Source organism: Patella vulgata, chromosome 2, assembly GCF_932274485.2.
Source record: "Patella vulgata chromosome 2, xgPatVulg1.2, whole genome shotgun sequence".
Classification (NCBI taxonomy): Eukaryota; Metazoa; Mollusca; class Gastropoda; family Patellidae; genus Patella; species Patella vulgata.
In genome coordinates, this window is record NC_065880.2 from 79632163 (window position 1) to 79658004 (window position 25842).

Below are 25842 nucleotides of genomic sequence, written 5' to 3' on the forward strand. Positions count from 1 at the left end.
AAGAATTGAGACTATTATATAAAAGGGTGTTATTTAATATTTCATTATGAGAATATTACCACGAAGTAATATATTATGGAAGTAATGAATAAATAACTATACAGTTTATAAGGATGCTACATGTAATTCTTTGGAACGGTTTGGTTGTAAACTTGGAAATACTAATGCTTATTTTGAAATGAAATGAAGCTTTCTGTTTACTTTGATTATTGATATGTAAATTATTCTATGGCAGAAATCGGAGCCTGATCAGGATTTTAGTGTAAGAAGTAGGTAATACCTTGTGTAATCCATTCGGATTAACAAACTGTCCTCTGTGACGTTTCAGAGTTTAATGGATGAACAATGCAAATATCTATATCTCATGGATCTGAATGTAATATAAATAGTAACAGTTGTTTTAGATTTCAACAGTATAATAAACATGACTGAAAGAGGAAAATATACACAATTCATAATAAATAAGTAGTGCAAAAAATATATGCTTGCAAATTTTTGTACAATATTTTGTGGTGACTTTATTTATAAATATACAAATCCATTATAGCATGTGTATTGGAAGAGTTAATACTTTGACTGTATTTCTGTCATTTTAGTTGATTTATAATCAAGACCTTGGGTCTGCTTAATATTGAGAACAACCAATGAAATGTTATGCACATAAATTATTACAATACAACAAAAATCCTCCTTTGAAGGTTTTCTGAAGCAAGACCTGTGCTTACTGACTTGAAGGCTTTAAACTGATCACCCCAAAGTCTGTAAAAATATTTAACCCCAATTTGTTATGATGTTATCTGAATGTTATGTACATGTATATTTCTCAACCCTGGATTTTAATATCAAATATGACATCACAAACTTTCAAAAAAATCATTACAAAACACTGTGTATACTTTATTATTCTCTTCAATGTTATGTATAAAAACATCTCTTTCAATTTGATTGTACATTTACTCTTAACTTTTAAATTTAAAAAAAAAAAAAATGAACAACCCAACCGATATCTAACTATTTAGATCTTAAAATGTGTAGATGTCTAGAATGTATACAACTAAATTCTATGCAAAAAAAAAAAAAAAAAATAATAAAAAAAAAAAATTCAATGACTAATTTTCATGCATATTCACTGAGTATTCTCTATGTTTTAATTCATTGTTGAATGAACTTGTGTTTTTTGGTTATTTTTGTATATATTCAAGGATGTAGATAATCTGCATACAAAATGACCTTAATATTAAATTGTTTCAATGGCATTTAGTAAAAGAACTGTAACTAAACAATTTTATGGAATATAATTACATCTACTACTTATAACTGAGTGACGTTTTATCTAGGCTTCTCTGGTCTTAGCAATGACCTGAATATTGTGAATAAATTTCCAATTTTGATCTCCGAGTGGGACATGTACTTAATATAACAGATACATTGCTAATGGGCAACACAGTGGGTTGTTTTCAGGCACACTGTATCAACACATTATTACATGTACATTTCAATCTTGTATAAACCCATTGGGTTGCAGATTTAGAGTACATGTACCATGGATGATGACCAGTGATAACAGCAATTATCTCATAGATAAAGTGCTAACAAATTTCCAACTGTTTTAAAATAGTTTCAACTCCATGTTGTATCTACATCCTTGATTACTGATTGATGTTGAACTGGAGATGAATTAAGGCAGGTTATTGTTTTCTTTATTAGCAGTTGAAGGTTTTTTTTTTCATTTATTATGAAATTTAGGCATCTTTTGATTAAAGGCAAATTAATTGTAACTGTTGAAAGTTACATGATGTTCCATGAAAGGAATAATAATAATAGGCTTACTGTTGCTAAAACAACCCTTTTTGACTTCAAATGACCTTCATTATTGCATTCAAGGACATTTGACAGAATCAATAATTCAGCTTTCAGCTAGAATATGCAAATGGAGAAACCAATTTAAACACTCTAAAACACCACCATTCAGTTGCTGTACGCTAATCATTGACAAGACCTGATGATAATTTCAGTATTTCGATGTTATTGCAAAGAAATTGCATTGACAATATTTGCTTGCAAGTACAGAAAGAGATTGAAGTTGCATCACTTAAGACAATTAGCATGTTTGGTTAATTAAAAAAAAAAAGAAGTTTGGAATTAAAGCAACAACTTCATTGCTTTTGGATGAGAATGATGCTCATGCAGTTTGAATTTGTGTTCTTTTCATGGCCCTTAAAGGTGAGGAATAGGACAAAGAAATGAACGACCTGGCAAAATGACACTGCTTGTATATCAAATGACTGCATAGTCAGTTTTATGAGAAATATGATGGATGAATAAGATGTTATAACTAAAATTTAAAAAAAAAAACTTTTTTGGCAGAGCATATTAGATTTATTTAGATAGGATGATAGATAAACTGCTTTGAGATCAATTTAAAAGCATGGGAATTTGTTGGTTCATGCAGGATGATAAATAGGCTACCGTTCATTGTTTATTAAAGACTGCAACACTAGGCTCTTTGAAATTTTTCCGGACATTTTAAAGGTTGCCAAATTTAATTATGACTTAACACCCAATTCTTAATTTTGCTTTTTAAAGTAATTCAAATTCCATATTTAAATTTTAGGGTGGTAAACTGTTCAATTTTGAAGACAGTCTGAGGTTAACTGATCACAAAGATCCCTGAATAAGAAAGAGCCTTGTTACAATGAGCCGTTCGATAGCTTACTTCTAACAATGATATAATTTTCTCAAGGAACTGTAACTGGAATTAGGTATGAAATAAGATCGACTGGAAAATGTGTAAAAAAAAAATCAAGAAACCATCACTGAAATATTCCATTTAATGGAACAGATCAGAGAGATATATACCACAAAGAAACCAAGTACACACACACAAGAAAAATCTCAGTTATGCATATTTTCAATTCAATGGCTAAGAAATGTTTTTTTTTTCTCTGGCTCATTCTCCCTTTTTTTGGGTGATTATAACTACAGGAGTATTTGTAAAAATGAATTTCACAACCATTGAAGAGCCTACCTCCATATTTGATGTACTATATATCCTCAAAGTTGCATCCATCAATTGATTTTAAAGAACAGAGCAACGATGATAAGTTGAGCAATAAAACAAATAAACTCCAAGATTTATAAATAAAAAATATCCTATCGGTAATTCCTCACGATATAAAAAAAACACACACAGGGGGAGATAATTCAAACATACATCATTCATAGGTCGATGGTTTTGTAAGTCACTGATGTAACGTGAAAATGGCAGGTTAAAAAAATTGTCACTTTGTGATAATATTGTCTTGTATCAGTTTTTGGAAGGAAATCCTGAGTTATGCCTATAGGTTATAATTTAAACTTTGTCTCGTAATACATTAATAATATGTTATATATAAATTAATCCACACTCCTTTTCACTTGTTTTTTTCTTGTTTAAATATACTCCGAATTTGATTTAACACTCCATTGCTAGCGCATGTGTCGTAAATCCAGCTGAGAATTTATTGTCTGGCATTGTGGGTAAATTGTCTAATGAATATGCACTACTTGAGTCTTCATCTTGTGGCTTTGAGTCAAAGTCATTATCGTCACCATTATCATTATCGTGTTCGTTATATCCAGAACTGCTTGCGTTGCTCTCCGTTTCCACCGACTGACTTCGATGCATTTCTGTACTGTGCTTGTTTTTGTCAGGATTACAAGACAAACAGGGCCGAAGTAATTTGGGGTCAAGCAACACTTCCCCATTCAGGCCCTTGAATATAATTCCACAGCAGACCTGAGTTCTGAAAAAGAGAAAATGAAGTTTGTCAAAATCATAAGAGTCTATGTACTCTATTCACATACAGATATATTTCAGAAAAAATATAAATTTGGGATAAGATAAAAATTATGTAGCTTTACATTACAAGGATGAAATATTGTTTCAACAAGAATTCAGGTTCACCTTGCGAGCTTTCTCTGGCAGGCACATTGAAATCAAAATATACAATATCAGTTTCAAAATGACCTAATTTGTGTTGTCTGATAGTTCAAGGTCTATAAAAGTGGGATGAAACAGGAATACCCTGAGAAAACCAACAAATTAGGCAAGTGTGCCTTAATCCTTGTCACCATGACAGATAATAACAGATTTTATGACCTACAACACAGGAGTCAGACCAGTCTGTTGAATAGTATATATGGACTTACTTCTTCCAATAGGTGAGATCTAAGAAGGAACTGACATATTGAGATCCTGATCGTTTTCTGGGACGACTAACTTCTCGAGCTGGAACATCTTCTGTATCCGATTCATCACTTAAACTTTGTGATCGTTTCTGTCGGAAAGTTTCAGTTCCATCTATGCTGTTCTCATTTCCTGAAAAGATGAAATATCAAAACCATTCAATGTTGTTCTTTCTAGTGTAGTTCAATTAATTTTACAAAAATATAACATAGCAGTTTCCCTGCATTTGTAGTACTGATTTATATATCTGGGTTAAGTGGCCTACTCTTATATCGAATTCCAACTGCCAAGTATCTTTTGCATGCATGCCAATATGTACATGGGACCTTGGTTTTTCGTCCAATCCGAATGACTAGACAGCTGTCAGACCCTCAGTCCTGCATCACTGACATGGGGAAACCACGCCAGAAAGTCCCAATGAACTTTCTCGGCCAACACTGGGAGCGAACCTGCGTCTTTCTCACTTAGTCACTGTGGCTCCAAAGAGAAGGTGGAAATGACACAGTCTGGACAAAATTTCCCTCATAGCACACTGCATGGTGTATGCCTGTCTTCATTAGTGCAGGTGGTTCAGGAAAGTAGCATGTCAAAACCCATTTCATTTCATTTCATTTTATATCAAGTGCAATTATCTTTAAACACAAATCTCAAATTTTGACTTTAATTTGCCAAAGCTATGAAATTCTGAGGTTAAGTTATTTTTTAATCCTGCTGAATGTAAGCACAAGTGATTAATCTTTTAGTATATCAACTTCATTTTGGGCCTAAAGATACATTATGGGAGGTTCGATAACGAGTTGGCAGTTCTCACTATAATAGTTAAAAACTAGATAATGTAAAGGCAATTTGCTGAAAATTTCATTCAAATTGATCCATTATGAACTGAGAACTAAGCGAATGAAATTTCTGTCTAGCCTCGGTCATCATTACTAAAGTCAGTACGATAAACAGCATAGTCTTGATTATCCATTTAATCGTTTAATCGAGAAGGAAAGTTACGCAGTAAATCGGCTCACAATCCACTTAAGATCGCAGGCTAGCGATGCCATCTAGAGTTGATTATGGTCTGGATAAGTTAATTAATGTCTAATTAATAATTTAGATAACATTTCAGGCCTAAAGAAAGACCTGCAATAGACAGATTTAGCTCTTGCATAATGTATGTTAAGAAAGTGTTCAATGACTCAAATCGATCTAACAAGTCCTGAGCATTTAAAAAGTGACAGTTCTTTGTTTAAATATGTTTCATATTTCACTTGGGTTATTGTTAGTAGACTGACCTAATAAAAAGTATTTCACAAAATGACCCTAAACAAAAGCCATGAATTAAGTAATTTATTGATAGCCCAGTAGGCCTACTATTAAACTGACTATAAATGGTTTAGTGATTTTACTATATAAAAACAGCTGCTACTGACTACAGCCCTCTCTACTAATAGTTGACCTAATATTCTACAATCTTCTTTCAAACAAAAAGGGGTTAAAATACTGGGAAAGTAGGTCAGGTCAGGTTATCTCATAGACTCTATTCAATAATCTCTTGTCATTTCCCAACAGACAAAAAAAAAATAAAAAAAAATAACAGCTTTTGTGGAAAGTTTTAAACATTACCAAGAATTTTTATCAAATTAATAACTTAATTTAATTAATACAACACACCGCTGTGGTGCCATTGAGTTAGTCAGCAAAAATCTTGTCCATTCCCTTGTCTTTAAGTTAACCAACAATTTTGATCCATAGACCTATTGTTTTTATAACCACTAAAATATGTTTACATGTTGTGGGTAGTAAATTTTTGATTAATTTTGATCTATCTTAATTCAACAACACAAAAAATCTTCTTTAAAAATAGCTGCTGACATTGCCTTGTTTTATTGAAAAAAAAGAGAAAAAAAAAGGAGTAAAGTCCAAGTCTAAGTTCAAAATTTTTGGAATGCTTGGTTGGTATATGAGTCATATCAAAATAAACGAGGTGTATCCTCATTACTTTATCAGGGTTTACACGGTTTCCACTTGCTTTATATGGTTATATGGGTCAAAGCACTGTACAATTTATGTACCAAGTGGATGCCCTTTGACCTAAAAAGGCATGCTTCCAGATGTCTGGTCTGTGACGGTAAGCTGGTAGATAAGTACTAGCTGGGTGTATATATAATATGTAGGTGTATGCTAGTTCATGTAACTGTGAGAGGTTGGACCAATCATGGTAAGCACTACAAGTGAGAACAAGATATATAACATTACATAGTAAATAAAGACCAAGTGTACTTGACATGAGTCTATTTCGACACTGGCTTGGTTATATATGGAACATCAAACTTTAATATAGCACCTACATGTTACTCCAATGAATATTTATATAGAGAGAAATGGGGTATAATGTCCACTACACACAAACTACGTCATATTGGGACTAACATATGGATCAATTTTATTTCAATAATTAGTTTGCATGTAGGTGTCTTTAGTATGAGTAGGAAAGCAGAGGACTCGGAGAAATCCCACAAGATTGAAAAGGCAACAAATGAATATAATAAGCAAATGCAAGAATATTTTTTTTCCTTCTACGGATTATTGCCATCCTTTTCTTTAACACCTTATGTTACTTATTTGCACAGTTGACTAAGCTAATGTTAAGAGAGTAGCCTAAATGGTAGTCTGAAATTATATGGGATATTTTCCTGTAGTTTTTGTCTATAGAAAGTATGTCATTGGGTCATGCTAGTTTTAGACAAGATATGTTTGGAATTCAGCCCATCTGATAGGAACACGAAACAAAGACATGTTCCACTTATGCCACAATAAACTTTCTAAATATTTAATCGATGGATATAAGACGGCAGATTGTTAACTAACAGTTAGACGCCATTTGATTAAAAGATAAAAAAAGAACAAGCCAACACAGAGAGATTTAGGTTTATAGGTCTTTGATACAATCCCCTGATATCACCACAACTTATTATGTCAATAACCATCACTGGCCCCATTTTGTTTTTATTCTGCAGTGAGATATCTAATCTGGGTTACATGAAAAGCTAGGATCTGTACATTTCACTGTTTAGTTAGGTTAGTGGGTTTTCAGGTTGTTTTCACACCCTGCATCGAGATTGATTTTTTCCCCCTCCTCGTTATAATAGTTAATGGCCTCGTGGATCAAGGAGACGAGGTGAATGCAAAAGCATGCACGTGTGTTTGTCCGCAACCACAACCAGCCTCTGTTTTTATTGATTTATATAGTCCATTTTGAACAAATCTAATGCTTATTTCAATATATACAGATAGACAGGAGAAAATCTTTTATGTGCAATAACAACAGAATTTGCATTTATAGCTAATAAATTATTCAATAACCACTTAAAATGTAATTTAGAAGAATTATCAGAGCAAACAGGCTGGCTGTAGAGCAGTTCACTGACATAGTGCATGTTTGCTTTTCAGTGTAGTCTGTATACTAAAAATTGGATAAAAATAGGTTTTTTTCTGCAGGTTTATAAACTTAACTACAAATATGATACACACTTGCAGCACTAAAATCAATATCAATTAGAATATTGAATAAATGAAATTGGATTTAACATCTTACGTTTCTGCACCAACTAGGCTATTAATTCAATCAAACGGGCATATGATTCAATTTTATTTCAATAATTCGCTTGCACGTAGGGGTCTTTAGCAGTGGGAGGAAACTGGAGAAAACACACGCCAGTTGGACAGATGACCCTACTCCTTGTCATGTACAACCGGGGAATCAAAACCACCCCAGTTGACACAATGACAGACCTTATGATGCAGCGCTCGCACGCTAACCATTCAGCCATCCAACCCCCCGGGATTTCCAAATGTATGGGAATTGTTAATGTTACAAACAGGATTTTTGTTTGTTTGTCCCATTCAAAAGACTAGGCACTTTTCTATGCCAGATCTATGTCCTGCACATGTAACAAGTGAAACTTTGCTGGAAAATCCCAAAGAACTTTTCGGGCAATAAGAAGATAATTACCTGACGCATCAGAAAATGTTGGACTGGGAATGTTTTGAAATTGGGACTCTTTCTTTATCTTTTTCTTATGTTTCTTGAATTTCAGTGGACTTTTTTGGTTCTTTAATTTATGAGATGATTTTGTTCCTGGTCCAGCTCTTGCATCAACAACCTAAAAATACAAACAATTCAAAATGAAATGAAATTTAGCGCCCTACTGTTCTGCTCCGAACTGGGATATGAAGTATGCTATGAGGGAAATTTTGCCCGGACAGCGGCACTACCGCCTACTCTTATATCGGATTCCAACTGTCAAGGGATCTTTTACGTGCACGCCAATGGGTACACAGGACCTCGTTTTTTCGTCCCATTCGAATTAGACAGCTGTCCTTGAATATAAATTACCTTCAAAAGATAGGACTGATTAAGAAACTTGAATAGCTTGCTGTAACAGAATTTGCAAAGCATCCTGGACAAGAGGTTCCTGAAGCAACGACCACAGGTTTACCTAGTTAAGTCGAGATCAAGCCTTCTTTTGAAGATGCCTGGACAAAGGCTATGACAACTTGTGCCTTACGTTCTGACTTGTCAAATTCTAATATTTGTGTAAGCAATATTATTATTATTGCTGGGAATAAATTGACTTGTCTCAAATGTTTATCCAGAGCACAAACAATAATAAATATTGAACATAAAAATACTTTTTGAATAGGATTGACAGCTGTGTTACTTATTTGCACCAAAGAAAATCCCAAACAATGAATGGAAAGAACACAGATTATTATTTTCATTATTACCTAGCCCATACCATATATGGACCAGCTTATAAACATAATGACCTCAACAATAATAACATTGCTTGATGGTGATATAACAAATGTACTCTTAGAATTGTTTATGTACTATTATTAGAGGATAACAACTCATGTATCATTTCTAGCTGACTTATATTTATGTCTAAATTTCTCGATTGAATTTAATTTCATCATAAGAAATTGAGTGTATAATGTTGCTATGGGTTTTGTAGCTGAGGTCACTGTTCTGTTTGGGTGTGTTCTAGATATGTTTTCATGTCACTGCCTCGCAACAAAACATATTTTTTTTACCATGCTTTGTATACGTAGGCAAACACAACTGCACAAGTGTAGCACATGCTAGTAATCTTGATTCTTTTTGCGTGCATTTGCTTTACGAAAATAGCTCATTTAGAATAAATTTAGAAACAATGAATATCATGAATTTAAATATATCTGGGTTGGTCAGAATGACTTTATGAATTGTATTAAAGTTAATTTCATTCTTTCCCTCACATAATGTCCGGTCATAAAATTTGCAAGCAATGCATTCTCCACAAATCAAACTTTTCTATCATGGGGCTACTAACCAAGAGTATGAGAGAGAGAGAGAGAGAGAGAGAGAGAGAGAGAGAGAAATGGGTTTAACATTTGGGACTAACATATGGTTCAATTTTGTTCCAATAATTCGCTTGCAGGTAGGGATCTTTAGCAATGGGAGGAAATCGGAACACCCAGAGAAAACCCATGAGGTTGGACACACGATCCTACTTCTTATCACATACAACTGGAGAATCGAAACCACACCACTTGACTCAATGACAGGCCTTCTGACGAGCTAACTATTCAGCATCCCCCCCCCCACCCCAAGAAGTTGAAGGTTTGACTGAGAAAGCTAGATGGGATTTTTCAAGTGGTACTGGACAGAGGGAGTAGCTAGGAAAAGCTTCCAGTCATTTAGATGGAATGAAACTAATCAAGGTCAACATGGCATGCACGTAAAAGATCCCTATGTTCATCTTCATTAGTCCACTCTGTGCAGAAAAATAAGAGGTTGAAATCCATTTCATTTCATGTAATTTGAAGAGTTCATATTTCTAATAATTAATCTCATTAATTAATTTCTCAATCTGCACCAAATCCCCCTCCTCAAACTCATAACAAACTACTATTTTGCTTTCCTGACATTGCACATTCTGCAAGGCAATAAACCTCAATATCAGTAACATGGTGCACAAAACTACAAGGTCAGTACTACTTGCAGGAGAGAAAATATCTAAAAATAACCACCAAGAACTGTAGCAGGAGGATCAAAATCAATACTGCAGGTGGAATTAGTTTGCTGTAAATCCAGACACCAAGTGTGTGCAAGTTGTAATATCATTACCTCGCTAGCTTTTTACACATCAATATTCATTTGAATTAACATCCGGTTTATTACACTTGTCAGGGGTTTGGCATGCACGGCTGACAAGCAAAGTGTGGTTAGCTCTTTGGATGAGTTAAAAAAAACAACAAAAAACCCAAATCCCCACCAAGGTCCATCTGTAAAAAAGGAGGGTTGGATGGCCAAATGGTTAGCGCATGCGTGTTGTATCATAAAGTCTGTCATTGAGTCTGGCACAGTTTCGTTTCACACAGTTGTACATGACAAGAAGTAGGGTCGCCTGTCCAACCTCATGGGTTTTCTCCGGGACCTCCGGTTTCCTCCCACTGCTAAAGACCACTACGCACTAGCGAATCATTGTAATAAATGTGAACCATATGTTAGTATTGAAATGACCTAGTTTGTGTTGAGTGGAAATTAAACCCCATTTCTCTCTCTCCCCATCTGTAAAAGAGCCCTCAGAAGTTGGAATTAGAAGAATAGGCATAATTGATGCTGCCTAAGCAAAATCCTCACCCACACATTATGCACATTGAAGTAAATACTAATCCATTTCCAACAACTTGATTTCTTTCAGTTGCCTTATAATTGTATAAGGGCCAATATACGCATAAATAAAAGTATGGTAACATAAATATTTCCTGATGCAAATAACGGAGTTTAATACCTTAGATATATAGTTCAAGCGTTTCTGGTAATAGTATTATATATACAGTCAGTGAGTTATACAGCTTATTAAGTGCGATATAAACAAGTAGTACCTGTCACAAGGATATTGATATACATATTGGTGGTATATGTTGATATAATCCGAGTTCATGTACTAGGACAATAATACACTTATCTTTATCAGGAGGACAAACATGTGACACAGAACAGGATCTGAGGATGGGAAATTTAATTTTGTTTTTGGGTGGTGCAGGAGCGGGAGTAGAGATAGCGAGTAAATCTTTTCAGGAATAACATGGTTCGATTTTTTATTTCAATAATTTGCTTGCGCATTTGGGTCTGTGAGAGGAAATCAGGGGACCTGGAGAAAACTCATGAGGTTGGACAGACGACCCTTCTCCTTGTCAAGCAGGAAAATGAAACCAGGCCACTTAATTCAATGACAGATCTGATGATCCAAGACGTACATGTTTAACCATTTGGCCATCCAACCTTGCCTTTTTTTCTCTCCAAAAACCCTAATTCTAAGAAAAGGTGTTACTATAAATAGGGAAGTATTTTAAAGAGTTTATTCACCGATATATTTAACATGTGATATAAGGCAACCTGTTGTTGTCAACCTTAGTTTTTTACTTTTATCAATTCACTACACTATTCACCTCAGTTTATTTTGAAACGACTATTTTCAGTTTATATGAACTAATTACAGTTAATTACAAATGGAAAATTATTTTTTTCTTTTTGTTTATTTATATGTCCGAATATTTGAACTAAAGATACTGTTGTTACTGTTAGATATTGTAGGTTTTTGGTCACCTCAAAGACCATGTTAGCAAATTACTGAAATATAATTGAACTATATGTTAGTAACGAAATGACCTAGTTGTGTCCAGTAGACTTTAGACGTAAATTTTATCTCTCTCTCTCTCTGCAGTATAATTTTCCTCTCCAATCAGACTAGACAAGACATAACCTGTAGAAAACACTATAAATCAAACTCCTTCACCAAAGCAATGGAAATTAACTACGGACAGAAGGCTAACAATATTTTAGCCCTAGTCTCATTAATATGTAAATGTGTCAATTTATTTTATGCGGTTTGGAGTCTGACCTCCCCGGCCATACGAGGACAATGAACTGCAGAAAATCAATAGCATGTAATATATTCTTGCAGAAGTTCTCTGCAGGCATCTGTCAAACGCCCATAAGCCACTGATGGTATTTCCCACTCCCGATATCCTTCTCTCGCGAACTCGGCTAATTACAGAATATTGGTTGTTATTGCTTTTATTCTAGCTCAATGCACGCACCTCGAATATCTTAACAATCTCAACCGAATTGCAATTTCCTATTCAATCAGATTTTGAAGTAAAGCCCTTTGTTTTTTGTTTTTGAAATTTATTGATTTTCTCTCTCTCATTTTATCCCAAGAAATATTATAAGCTTATTGTAAGAAAGATTATTTTCTTAAATATTATACAACAAATGTTTTGGTTTGATAGAATTAGGAAAGCACAAACTGATACTGTGTCTGGAATTCTTGTTTTAAACCTTGCCTGCTGGTTCTCCCTGGTATTGCCAAATAAACAGAAGTTATGAGCATTTGTGCAAAAATCTTCATTGAACAATTTCAAAATTATCCCTTATCGATACAGTTTGCATTAGGTTTTTTTTCTATGTTATTAAATGTTTTAAAGAATGACACGAGGAAAAAAGAATTTTCTAAATACCTTTCAGATGGAATTATAATTGCAAGAGTTTTTCATTTTGTTATGCAACTATGTAAACAAAATAATTTAAAGCAATGATTATGTATTTATGATACAAAAGAACATGATTTATATAAACACTTCTTGTTGGTTAAATGGAATATAACAATAAGCTTTGAAAATAACATCAATTTCATTTTTTTTTTTACTAAGAAAATGAATTATTTTTTCAGTCTGTCTAGATCTATTTTAAAGAACCAGGAGAAGAAGATTTGATGGAACATATTTCAGTGTTTTGAAGGGGGGCAGGGGGAAAGAGAGAGAGAGAGAGAGAGAGAGAGATGCATTCTATGTACTGGTAGTTAATTGAAAAATCTGTAATTCACATACCATAGTAAGGATATTAAACATTCTGCTCTGCCAAGAGTATACATGGGACCTAGGTATTTCGGCCTTTATGATTTTTCCTTGTCAGACGCAAAAGTTTGTTAACATACTATTAATTTTATAGGCTGAGGTTTTCTGTTTATCATATTGTGTTTTTTCCGGTTACCAGATTGTGTCTCTTTAACGATACATGTGGTATTTAGTTTGATTATTAGATCTTACCATAGCTAGTGCATCAAGTACGTTCAATAAGTCCAGAACTAAATAATTAATATCAACGAATAGTTTTCATTCCATTGAAGGAAGAGCTTTATATATAGTGTATATAATTAATTATCAAGAAAGGTAAGCTTAATGAAATGGGGTTTAACATTCAACTGTTCTGCTCCGACTAGGCTAATGAAGACGGGCATGCACCATACAGTGTGCTATGAGGGAAATATTGCACCAACAGTGGCACTACAGTCCATCTTTATTTTGAATTCCAACTGCCAAGGAATATTTTAAGTGCACGTGGAACCTTGTTTTTTTTTTTTATCCCATTCATTTTTCAAACGATTAGACAGCTATCCTTGTCAGTCCCTCCATTCTGTACCACCGACAAGGGGAAACCACACCAAAGGTAATCGTAAGTGATTTGGACTTCCCAACTAAACTAGAGGTGACACCAGGTGTTCTAATCTAGAGATTAATTATATAATGTAGAAATATCAAAATGCTTCGGAATTTTTGTATAACAATCATTTGTCAGTTTATATCACTGTGTATCTATAACTATGTATGTATGTTTGTTTGTTGTCTGTATACCATAGTTTTTTTTATTTATATATATGCAATAATGTTTCTTCTTCTGTAATGATGCAATGGCTTTGGCCCATTTAAATTGTCTTCATACTGGTTTTTCTATTGCTGTACTTTAAGTACAGTAGTAATCTTCCAAAAACAAGAGAAGAAAAGATGAAACTCTATTTCTGGACTTGCCAGACAGAAAAGATCATACTATATTTCTGACCAGACGGAAGATTATTAATATCATCATCTAGAACCACGCTTGTGTTATCTGGGTGAATGACCCGCTAGTTACAGACAAATTGGGGTTATAAAAGGGCACATATAGGCCCTTTCCCACCACAAATCATTCACTGCACAAGTTTTACTACAACTAACAGCATAATAAGGACACTGACCAGGTTTGGGGTTATCTTGAGGCCAGCTGTTGGCCTGAGACTATTTTACTTGACCAGTCCCAGTAGAGGCTAAATATAACAAGATCAACAGTCAATTCTGGTCCCTTTTAAACTCCTTTTAACATGTCGTGTCTGTTCCTGTCAGACTATCTGATCAATATGTTGTTCAGTAATTTGAAGTAATAAATTTAATCTGAATTTAAAAGCTTGAGAATTGTGTCATTCAAATTTTTGCTAAAATAAAAAAATGAAATTTCTCACGGCTTAATCCACGCTAAATATGTAGGCCTACTCAGATTGATTAATTAACAAAATAGCAATGCTAGATAATCTCCCATATTCCTATTAGAGATTAACCTTTCACAATATTAATATTGTAGTTTGCAAGGGATTCTTTTTGAGCCTTTAAAAGACAAGAGTATTTATTGAAATCAAGCCTTATTTGTTTTTGACAAATATTGCAAATTGGATGATTAAAAACACTTTTTTTCTGACCTGTTCCACATAGAGAATCTTAAAATTCATCAATTACAAATCTTTTTATAAGGAGGCATGACTGAGATGAAACTAGGGTGAGGGAACTCATGGTTTAATATTAATAATTTGGACACATGATTCAGAAAATAGTTGCACATAAGTAGTGGTTAACATACTGAGATCAGGCGAGAGAAATGGGGTTTAACATCCACACAATACAACTTGGTCATTTCAGTTCAATTTTACTTCAATAATTTACTTGCTTGTATGTGTCTTTAGCAGTAGGCCGAAACCGAAGGACCCAGGGAAAACCCACAAGGGGTTGGACAGGCTGGTTAACTAGTAGTAGTTAGTTGTATTTTACGTCCGCTTCCACCGAGGTGATATCGCAGACAATGGCTGGTTAACACATACCTGTATAATATATCTAAATGACCTCTAGGAAACCCTGCATGAGCTTAATCAATCAAATATGGCTGCCATTGGGGAGGTGTTATACAACTTTTACTGACCAGTGAACTGGGGTGAGTTCAGCCCCTAATAGCCATTCATGCAATCTGTTAGTTGTAACAAGAGGAATGTGAACAGTGTGTCTTCTAAACATGGTCAAAAGTTCAGGAGTAAACCAGGCAGATGGGAAATCATTAAGGTGGTCACTGACCCATTTCTTCACTCTACAAGGTCATATAGTGACCCCATCTCATTTCCCCTTAAAGTAGCAATACAAAATGGCCATCTACAAAATGACTGAATCTTATAGCCCGTTCAGACGCTTATTTTTAAACCAGTTCATAATCGCTGGGTTTTTTAAGACAGCATCGAGTTGCGTTCACACGTACTATAAGCCAAACCAGTTTAACTATTCTGACCTCTTCGGTCGGAGGTTAGAGTTAACTGCGCATGGGTAGCTTCATATTCTTTATTCGGTTCTCGCACGCTTCCGATAACATTGGCACTGTCTGACCCCAATATTTTCACAGGAATGTAACTAACTGCGTACTGCGCATGCTCGAAGCAAGCTGGAGCTGGGGTTTTTAAGCCAACCCGTTCAGACGGCTAAGATGAACCAGTTTAAAATAAAAAGCCTTCTCGAAGACAGGTCGCGAGCAGGGGTTTTTAAACTGGTTTATTTGCCCCACATTTGCGTTCAGACGCTTAAGTTAAACTGGTTTAACGATCCCCGGGGTTTTTAAACCAGTTCAACTTAAGCGTCTGAACGGGCTATAACAAACCCTTCACAGATATATGTTTGTAAATTCTAATTCTTAAATTTATTGGCAACCGTTTGTAAATGCTAATTCTTAAATTAATTGGCAACCGAAAAAAAGTTCTTAAGTCCTTGTTGATTGCTACATTTGGTACAGCTGTCAATGTCACAGTTTCTTGCCATTAAATTATCCAGTCTGTTTCTAATGAAATTGCAGGATTCTATCATCAGTACCTAAATGCCCTGAATGGAAGGTGGATGTGGAAGAAAGACCTTTTACATCAACAGCAGTTTCTAGCACTTCACACACTCTCACAGATTCTAAGAAACTTCCCCTACAGGTACAATTGTGGAAAACAACACCATCTTATAGTAGACCTTTTGAGCCAGTACTTTCTCACATATTCAGGAAAAATTCCCCTCTGAGAAAATTCCTATCAACAATTTGATTAGATAGGTTTATCAGACAGAATAAGAACTGTCAGGAATTAATACAGGATTATATCCTAAGTCTGCTACTCTATTGGTAGTATTGGTACTTGTAACAACTCAGATCCATGATAAGCTTAATTATTACTAAGTAATGAATTTGATCTTATACCAACATCAGGGTGTAACATAACAGCAAAGTAAAGGCATATCAAGCTGTGTTACACCAAGAATTACACTATGACCAAACCAAGAGGTATGAAAGTAAATATGCATGAGCCAAATTTTAAAATTTATTTCTAGTCTTTGATTTCGAGTGCAATGGATCTTTCACCTGTAGTGCCAAGTTGAACTTGGGCAAAATGACAGACTGCAGAGGGATTATGTCTGACAATGTCTGTGATAGGTGCTGTATTTCCAGGCCTTGTAATTTTGGAAGTTAATCAGTATCAAAGGTAGCTTCAGGGCAATGGCCCCACCAGTTGTCGAATTTTGTACCATCCAGGATATTTGACACCCTTCAATAGACCAATTGAATCAAGTGCTAACAGTAACGAGGGATCATTAAACATCCAATTGATTGATCAAATTGAAAACTTACAGCAAATTAATTGTCCCCCAGCCTATAATATAACTTCACAAGTTTTAATCATTTTACTAGCAATTGGTCACTTTGACGCATCAATTTAATCACCATCATTCTATATGACAGATGGAATGAGCTACCACTATAAGGCCTTAATGTTTATTGGTAGAATAAACCAATTGTTGTTACTAATGAATTTGCCAGTTGACAACCACCTAAAACATATGTTCATCTATTAGTGGATTAGTGTCAAATTGTTTTATATTTATATACCGTACTCAATACATGTCCTTTTATTTCCCAATAAACTAATGCATGGCCATGTCCCTCTCTATCAACCAGATGCTAATTGCTAATGACAACTTGGGTGATGACCACTAATTTACAGTTTTTGATACAAAAAAACGATATCCTTTTATAATTAATTATATATATATATTGGAGTATTATTTCCGATTGTTTATATCATATAATAGTGTCTTACTCTTATGGTCCAATATGTAAGTAATTAAATCTTGAAACGTATGTATATTGCATTGTATATACTTGGATATGCATATATGAGTGTACATATATTTTTTTTTATGAATGAACTTGTAAAAAAAAAAAAGAAAAAAAAAGCAAGCTGAAAATTGAAAGATTGCAAAATCCTATTCTAATATACAGGACAGGAGCTTGTTTCTAATCTGAACCTACAATTTTGCACACATTTCCTCAGATCTTTGAAATCTTTCAACAATTTTCATGAAGATTTATTCCTGACATTACAATTTTTTTTAATCATCAACTTTTTAATTCATCCATATAAACTACTTTAAGGTTAATCTTGAACATAAAAAAAACAAGATAATAAAAAAGGCTTCAGGAAAGAATGAATCTGTTTTATCTTTTACTACACAAATGACTTGACAATTATGAAGATTTAATATACCTTAAATTGTCTTTTTATGGACACGAGGAAATTGACATATACCTATATATGTGCCGCAACAGGGACATAGAAGAGAAATAAAATTAAAACTATTTCCTGGTGCAGAAAGATTACAAGAATAAGATCTTACTTAAAAGTAGCTTATACAATAAAAATAAAACAATACACATATTTCTTTTCTTGGTGTGCACTCACTAACCTATATTATACACATTCACACTGTAATTATTAGCTGGTGGTACGTTGACTTGCTAATCGGGAGGTCACATGTTCGCGACATGGTTCCCTCTTGTTAGTGTTGCAGGACAGGAGGACTGACAAGGGACGACATATAATCGTTCGGATGTGTAGAAAAACCTGGGTTCCTTGTACACATTGGCGTGCATGTAAAAGAACCCTTGACGGTTGGAATTTGAAATAAGAGTAGGCAGTAGCGTCTGAGTGCAGGCAAGATTTCCCTCATAGCACACAATGCAATACTTATCAATAAAGCGCACGTTTAGATATCTTGGACAACTCCAGGACCAGATTTAGATGAAGAGGGTCTTTTAATTATTCCATTTATAAAACCCCTCAAAACCACATGAATATAAATGAGCTAAAATGATGATGGATGTTTCAAACTACAGTGCGTGTATGAAAGGCTTAAGACCGTGTCAAGCCTATAGCTAAATGCGGCACTTGTCAACCCAAAATCAGGTAACGTTGAACTTGGGCTCTTGTTGTGAAACGTTAAGACCTACTAAATGACACTAACTGATTAGAATAAAGTGACAGGAATGTACATGCAAATCTAGATGAATGATAAATCAACTATGTCTTGAGTCTCGATATAGATGAATGATAAATGAAACATGTCTTCGTGTCTCCATGGACAGAATGACATTCACATAATCATGTGACATAACTATATATAGCTGTTCTGTCATGTCATTTAGTAGAACCAGATTGTCATCAATGACCCCTGTTAAGTCCTATATGTATGTTTGTAGATAAAGTACAAGTATTTCTAGGTTTACAGTAGATATGTATTACTTATGGCTTGCCATAAATTAACCTTTGAATTGTCTTGGTCACTGGAAAGAATAAAATTAAACATAGTGACATCCCAATTTTTAGGTCATTTCAAAGATAACATAATTTTTTTTATATACTATGGTCACATGGGCAAGGCCAGGGGAAAGGATTTTGCCAGAGCAGTGGTTTTCCCCAAAATTCCAACTATCGCTGTCTACATGGAAGGGTCTTCTCATCTGCAGATTTCGTCATGGTCACAAGATGACCTTCATGATGGACAATAACATCATCATATATAGAAATGTTTGCCACTAAAACCACTGTTGAGTTAGATCTAAATATTAAGGTCACCTGCAGATTTCGTCATGGTCACAAGATGTAAACAGGGCTAGCCCTGACCCCGGAAACAATCACGTACCATGACGAAATCTGCAGGTGGCCGTAATATTTAGATCTGACCCTAAAAACCTACTATCCGGTCTTCATTAGCCTGCTTGCTGCAGAATTATTGAAATATGATTCTAAAAGGTTATATATCATGTTCATAAATCAAATACACTATAAATAACCATCATTCAGGTAATGTTATACACCAGTAATTTATAATATAAATTATAACTATTCAAAAACTCATTTCAATTAGATGACAGTACCACCTACATGTTTTGAAGCAAGAATAAACACATAAGGTAGGGGAAAAAATAGGTCAACAAGGAAGGGCCACTTAAAATAAAACATCAAAAAGGTTAGGTGTGGTGCTACTGATAACTAAATTACAAAGGGTCAGTGTCCAAGGGACCACCCAAGTTATGTAAGAAGTTAAAAGGAGTGGGCAATCGACCATGACCTAGTTTAGATAGAGTGGTTTGTACTGTACTTAATGATATTCAACTAGGTTCAATCAACCGTACAAATTACAACTGTTAGGGTTAGGATTTGAATTTTTGAACCTAAACTGTCCGACCTCATGGCCTGTGTCCTCATTTCTTATCATTTATAAGTAGATACATTATGATAAAGTAAAAAGAATGTACTTTAAATGAAACAGTCTTCTCCAAACTTTGTATACAATCATCTGGCACCCTGATTTCATATCACCATATCTGGAAAGTCACCTGGCTTTACTCTAACCAATTATAATAGTTCTTACAAGTTACTTCAAACATATGACAAGCTTACAAATTATTCAAGTGTTTTATTTCTATCGTTCATCGCTGTCCATTATTTATTAAATTAAAATTATATGTCTCTTTGGACCACAGTGTTTATTTAAAGTCTGATCAACACCTACTCATGTCTTAATACTTTAATGTTTTATTTAATCAAAGCTTGATCAACACCTAGATATTTCTGAATAACCTTAGAGTTTATTTAATGCCTGATCAACACCTACGCGTCTGGATAACCTTATTACTTTTAAATCAAATGGTGTGTCTTATATTTCTTTCTTGATGTTCCTAGGTAGGCGTCATTATTTGGTCACATAATGTGTTATACAAACTGTAACAGTGGGGTTGGGTAGAACATGGTGTTGGATTTCAGGTGTTTATTTTTCTGGTCTTATATGGAAAAGGCACACTTTAAATTTTTACCCTGTGGTGCTGGCAACGATAACAATAAGAGGATACTTGTCGAAACGTCGTGCTTTTAGAATAAACCAGTGATTGTTTCCCATAAAAATTGTGTTCTATTAACACAGTCAACATGTTCATTATCACAAGTTGACAAAGTTCACTGGAAATCACAGACTTGTTCTAGGTAGGCTGGAACTCTGCATTATGCACAACCACCACAGTACCCATATTGACAAATAGAGCAACCATTTGAATTTGAAGGTCCGGTTTTCATCAATAAATAGTGGATTATCATTTTGAGAGGGAGAGGGAGAGGGAGAGTGGGGGGGGGAGAAAGAGAGAGAGATGGGTTTTAACATCCACAAGACAAAAATTAGGTCATTTCGGGACTAACATATCGTTCAATTTTATTTCAATAATTCGCTTGCGCATAGGTCTTTAGCAGTGGGAAGAAACTGGAGGACCCGGAGAAAACCCATGAGCTTGAACAGGCGACCGTACTCCTTGTCTTTAGAAGTGGGGAATCGAAACCATGCATTAAACCACCCCTATAATTCTGAAACATGTTAGGTTACATGTTAGAGAAACCAGATTGCCTGGGGAACAATTTGGTAACCCCTACTTCTCATATTCTCCTTAATTAGTGATGACTGTTGAAAGATGCTATTAAGAGCCTTGGCCCCCAGACTTTAAAACCATATGTTGCTGATCTGCTCTACTGACTTGCTTTAATCAGATGTGGTCAAAGTAAACAAAGACTGCATCTATAATTAATTCTATGTCAATTTACATCTAACAATGCTTGATGTATCAAAAATCAATCCCCCCCCAAAAAGAAACAGTGTTTTGGGGGACTCTATAGTTTATATTTCTAACAACTGGATAACAGAACTACCAGAAACATTTGAATTATGGAAACAAAAATAACACATACTTAAATTGAAAATCGTTACCAATATATTTGGGATATGTTTCGAGGAGTATTATCAACATTGATGTTAAGAGAATACTCTTCGAAATGTCGCTTGAATAATACCTGTTTCCACAAGTACTTTGAACTAAATTTAAACTATAGATGTAATGTTCACTAACCATTGACGTGTGCAAAACTATTTCAAAATCAAATGTTGTTTTCAATTTCAATAATCGAAGTGGAATGACAAAACCAACCAAGTCTACAATTTATTTAGATTTTAAACAGTCCACTGATGAATAGAAGAGCTATGAATGACACAACCAACCAAGTCTACAATTTATTTAGATTTAAACAGTCCATTGATGAATTGAAGAGCTATGAATGAATGTGTTACAGTTACTAAACACCTTAATCTCTATCTCACACCTGATTTTAATTCACAATACTTTAAGAGACCCTTAACATTGAATTCTAGTATCAACTTTTCACAGATTCAACACCTTGGGGCTTTGGTTTGAGACTAGAGGATTAGATGGACATTTAGGATGAATCTCTGTTATCAGATTGTTGCTATCTTGAAAACACGAAATCTACCTTATTTATCAATCACCAACTAACTCTGTAATCAGACAGACTGACAGACTGATGGCTTAGACATGATGTTCAGATACACTATTTCTGTCAGTCAATGTCATACTTTTTAAATCCAATTGAAAGATTTTCTTTACTCCTTTTGGACCAATTAAGATTTTTTAAATAAAATCATGTTTTTGGCTTCTTGTTCTTGTCTGCAACATTATTATTGCAGAAGCAGGTGCTAAGACTACAAAGAGACAGAAGTTTAAGATAGAGACAGGCCCATAAGCACATGTGGCAAACATAAATTAGGGACTTCGGACAGGTCAAATGTTTCAGAATTTGAAAATGACCCATAGTTCAGTATCCCTATGTGTATACATGGTTCTCTTTTTTTGTTTTTATCTTTGAGAGGGAGAAAAATGGAGTTTAACGTGCACTTGACAAAAACTAGGTTATTTTGGGACTAATACATGGTTCAATTTTAATTCAATAAACCTTCATTAAGCAGAATTACCTTGACCTTCAAAGACCATGGATCTGAGTTTATAGCCTTCACCAGCTAAATGCACATAGCCGTTTAGAGGACAGAATTATACAACACTACCCAGCTTTGTTATAATAATAATAGCACAGGGTTAGGTTTAGCTAACACAAAGCCGCTAAAGACCTAAAAAGGCTGAAAGGGGACTGTGAAGAGTTGTTACATAACCACATCCCAATCATAATTCAAAAGCACACAAGGGAAAGAGACTTCATAATACAAACTGTTACGTAACTTCAATCAACATGTTACATGTTTCAACTGTACAACAACATCTGTTTGGTATTAGTTAACAGGTCTGATCAGCCCCCCTTTAACTGATCAGTATTAAAGTGAACATACGGCAACACCATAGGGTCAACTGGAAGTCATATTAGTTAGTTAAGCTACTGAAAGACAAATGAGATATTGAGAAACTGTCAATTAAGAGTCTTTAGACCATTGTAAATAAAGACTATTTATGACCTATGAGCTTACTAGCATACTGGTTACCCATCAAGAGAGAGAGAGAAATGGGGTTTAACGTCCACTCGACACAAACTAGGTTATTTCCCGGGACCAACACATGGTTCAATTTTATTTCAATAATTCGCTTGCGCGTAGGGGCCTTTATTAGTGGGAGGAAACCGGAGGACCCGGAAGAAACCCACGAGGTTGGACAGGCGACCCTTCTCCTTGTCACGTGCAACCGGGGAATCAAAACCCCGCCAGTTGACTCAATGACAGACCGTATGATACAGCGCACACGTGCTAACCATTCGGCCATCCAACCCCCCTAGTTACCCATCAAAACTAACCTTCCAAACTTTACTTTTTCTTTTCACTATATACAGTTCCTCTGCCAGTACAAGTGAATGCATAACTTAAAGCCTTTTGCAGGTCTTTTTTTTTCTAGTTTCAAATGTTACATAAATTATTTTTTTTTTTAGAAATTTATTCACATGACAAACACATAATCAAGTTTCAAGACCATCAGATGGAGGAGACTTACGTAGTTTATTATCGTGGCAATGGTACTTGGTAATCAAGAATATTTCTTGTCAAAACTTCAAAATTTTGCTCAGAATAAAGTAATTCAATCTAGTTTTGAACTATTATAACTATCTTACATAAAGCATCTTTAAATTGTTAGAGCTACCTGTAATTAAACTTATCTCCCTAGGTATTCTATTTCAAAATCAGACATGATTCACTAAGTATGGTATGGTACTTTCTACTGGGACTACAGTAAGTTACATAAACCTGTAGTATAAACCATGTGCAAGTCTGTAGAGTCTTAAATCATAAGGTCAGAGAGGTCCAACTTTATCAAATAATCTCCAGTTTGAAATAGCACACACCATGTGCAGAGGCTTGGGTGAATTCTTCATGAACTTTGTTGGAATCATTCCATGGATTGACTTAAGGTCATATAATAGATAATTGCTGATCTCATAGTTATAGAAGGAATTCCTGACAATTCTACTTATTTATTACTCAACCAAAATACCTTTCATGGCACACCTTGTTTCAAGGCTAACTATATATATTAATAGAAGATGAGGTAGAAGAGGAAACTTTAATGCATAAAATCTCGTAAACGTTAAGTGTACATATGAATTCAAGAACAATATATAAACAAACGAACAAACACATTATGAACATACAGGGTTGGTTGTCTTGTCTGTTTTGTTTTGCATGGCTATATTGGTGCAGTGCAGTACATTGATGACCATATGACCATATTCGAGCAGTGCATTCATGACCATATTGGTTCATTGCAGTACATCCATGACCATATTAGTGCAGTGTAGTACAGAACATCCAAGGCCATATTGGTGCAGTGCATCATGCCCATATTGGTACAAGGAAGACCTTGTAAGAGTACAATTGACAATTTTACCAGGATAAAACCAGAGGGATCGGATCTGTTTATTTACCACATCAGAAAACAACCACTGATAACTGCATTTCAAGTTGATGATAAAACCATAATCAAACCTACTTAACCCTAGATAAAAATCTACTAACAACTATAAAATGACAGTTCAACAATAAAAGCAAAATCATATGATAATTGAATGACAGAAACAAAATGGAGGAGAGGTGAAAGGTTCAGATTGCTGGATGATGATGAAAGTTTTAAAATGGTTGGTTTCAGGTTTGACTGACAATGATCGCTGGATCGGGTGTGTAGAATAACAAATCTGCTATCAGATAATTCCTAAAATGACATTTTCTTCAAGATCTAATAAACCAAATATCCGAAAAATTGAACTTTAAAACATCACAAACTGTTGATGTGTCTCAAGATCATTATGTCACCAACATCTAGGAACAGCTTTTAGCCACAAATTTGGGTACAAAATTGAATATGAATTGAATGTGCTATGGGTATATATGGTTAAAATTTGGCCTGAACAGCACCATTTGCGTCTACTCAAATTCCAACTGCATATATGTGTATGCTTACATGTACACAGGACCTAATTTTTTTCCAGAGCATCAAAAACTAGACACTGTTCCTTCGAAGGCTAGAATATCAAGGGAACATTCTCGCCAGCAGAAAGATTGAATCGGTTCCTTACTCAATGAGCAAAAGTTGCTCCTGTTGGAGAACTGAAATCGGAAGTTATGTGAATTCTGGAAAGAATAAGGATAGCCTTTCTTTTGCACAACACCTGGTAAGCAAGCTTAACATTTCCAAAACCTCAAACATACCCATGTTTAAACAAATTCTGTCTCTTGCATAAAATCTGGTAACTTTGGTAAGCAGACTGGACATTTCCAAAAATCAAAAAGTAGACCATATTTCAAGTTCAATACAAACATTTCACTGTTTTGTTTGTTTGATCAAAATAAATAAATGTATTTTTAAATACGCATGCAATGTAGGAATTTGGGGAATTTCGGTTGGCAGGCCTGTTGTAAGTTTGTTCTAGGCTGATTGATGCTCTTAGCATAATTAATCGTTTACACATGCATCGAGAACTGAAGTGGCATTAATAATCCATTCCACAATGTCCAAATGCAATTATTTTCTGGTTCATATGGGACTAACCCCTTGAGAATTATTTGATTGGCATTGCAGATGAGGTTTGCAGGCCTAACACTCCTGATCACAGCGATCAAATTCTCTCAAGGTCAAACCTCTGATTAGATTTGAAAGCAGAAAGATAAGTGAAATGATAAGTACAGAAGTAAAAAGCGAAAAAGGGGGCTTTTAAGTGAAATTTGAATTCTTGTATAAATGTAATTAGTTTTTG

At 34.6% G+C, this 25842-nt stretch overlaps 1 protein-coding gene across 4 annotated transcripts in view; it reads right to left on the reverse strand.

Annotated features, from left to right (window-relative positions):
* Nucleotides 1-1092: 1092 nt before the first annotated feature.
* Nucleotides 1093-25842, reverse strand: part of LOC126809931 (SIN3-HDAC complex-associated factor) — a 37283-nt gene continuing 12533 nt past the window's right edge. For all 4 annotated transcript variants that reach the window (XM_050534811.2, XM_050534812.2, XM_050534813.2 and 1 more), the window contains exons 3-5: nucleotides 8229-8379; nucleotides 4192-4360; nucleotides 1093-3785 (exon numbers count right to left, since the gene is read on the reverse strand). In XM_050534811.2, the coding sequence (XP_050390768.1) occupies nucleotides 3455-3785; nucleotides 4192-4360; nucleotides 8229-8379 (651 nt within the window). In that variant the 3' untranslated portion in view covers nucleotides 1093-3454. The remainder of the gene's footprint in view (nucleotides 3786-4191; nucleotides 4361-8228; nucleotides 8380-25842) is intronic.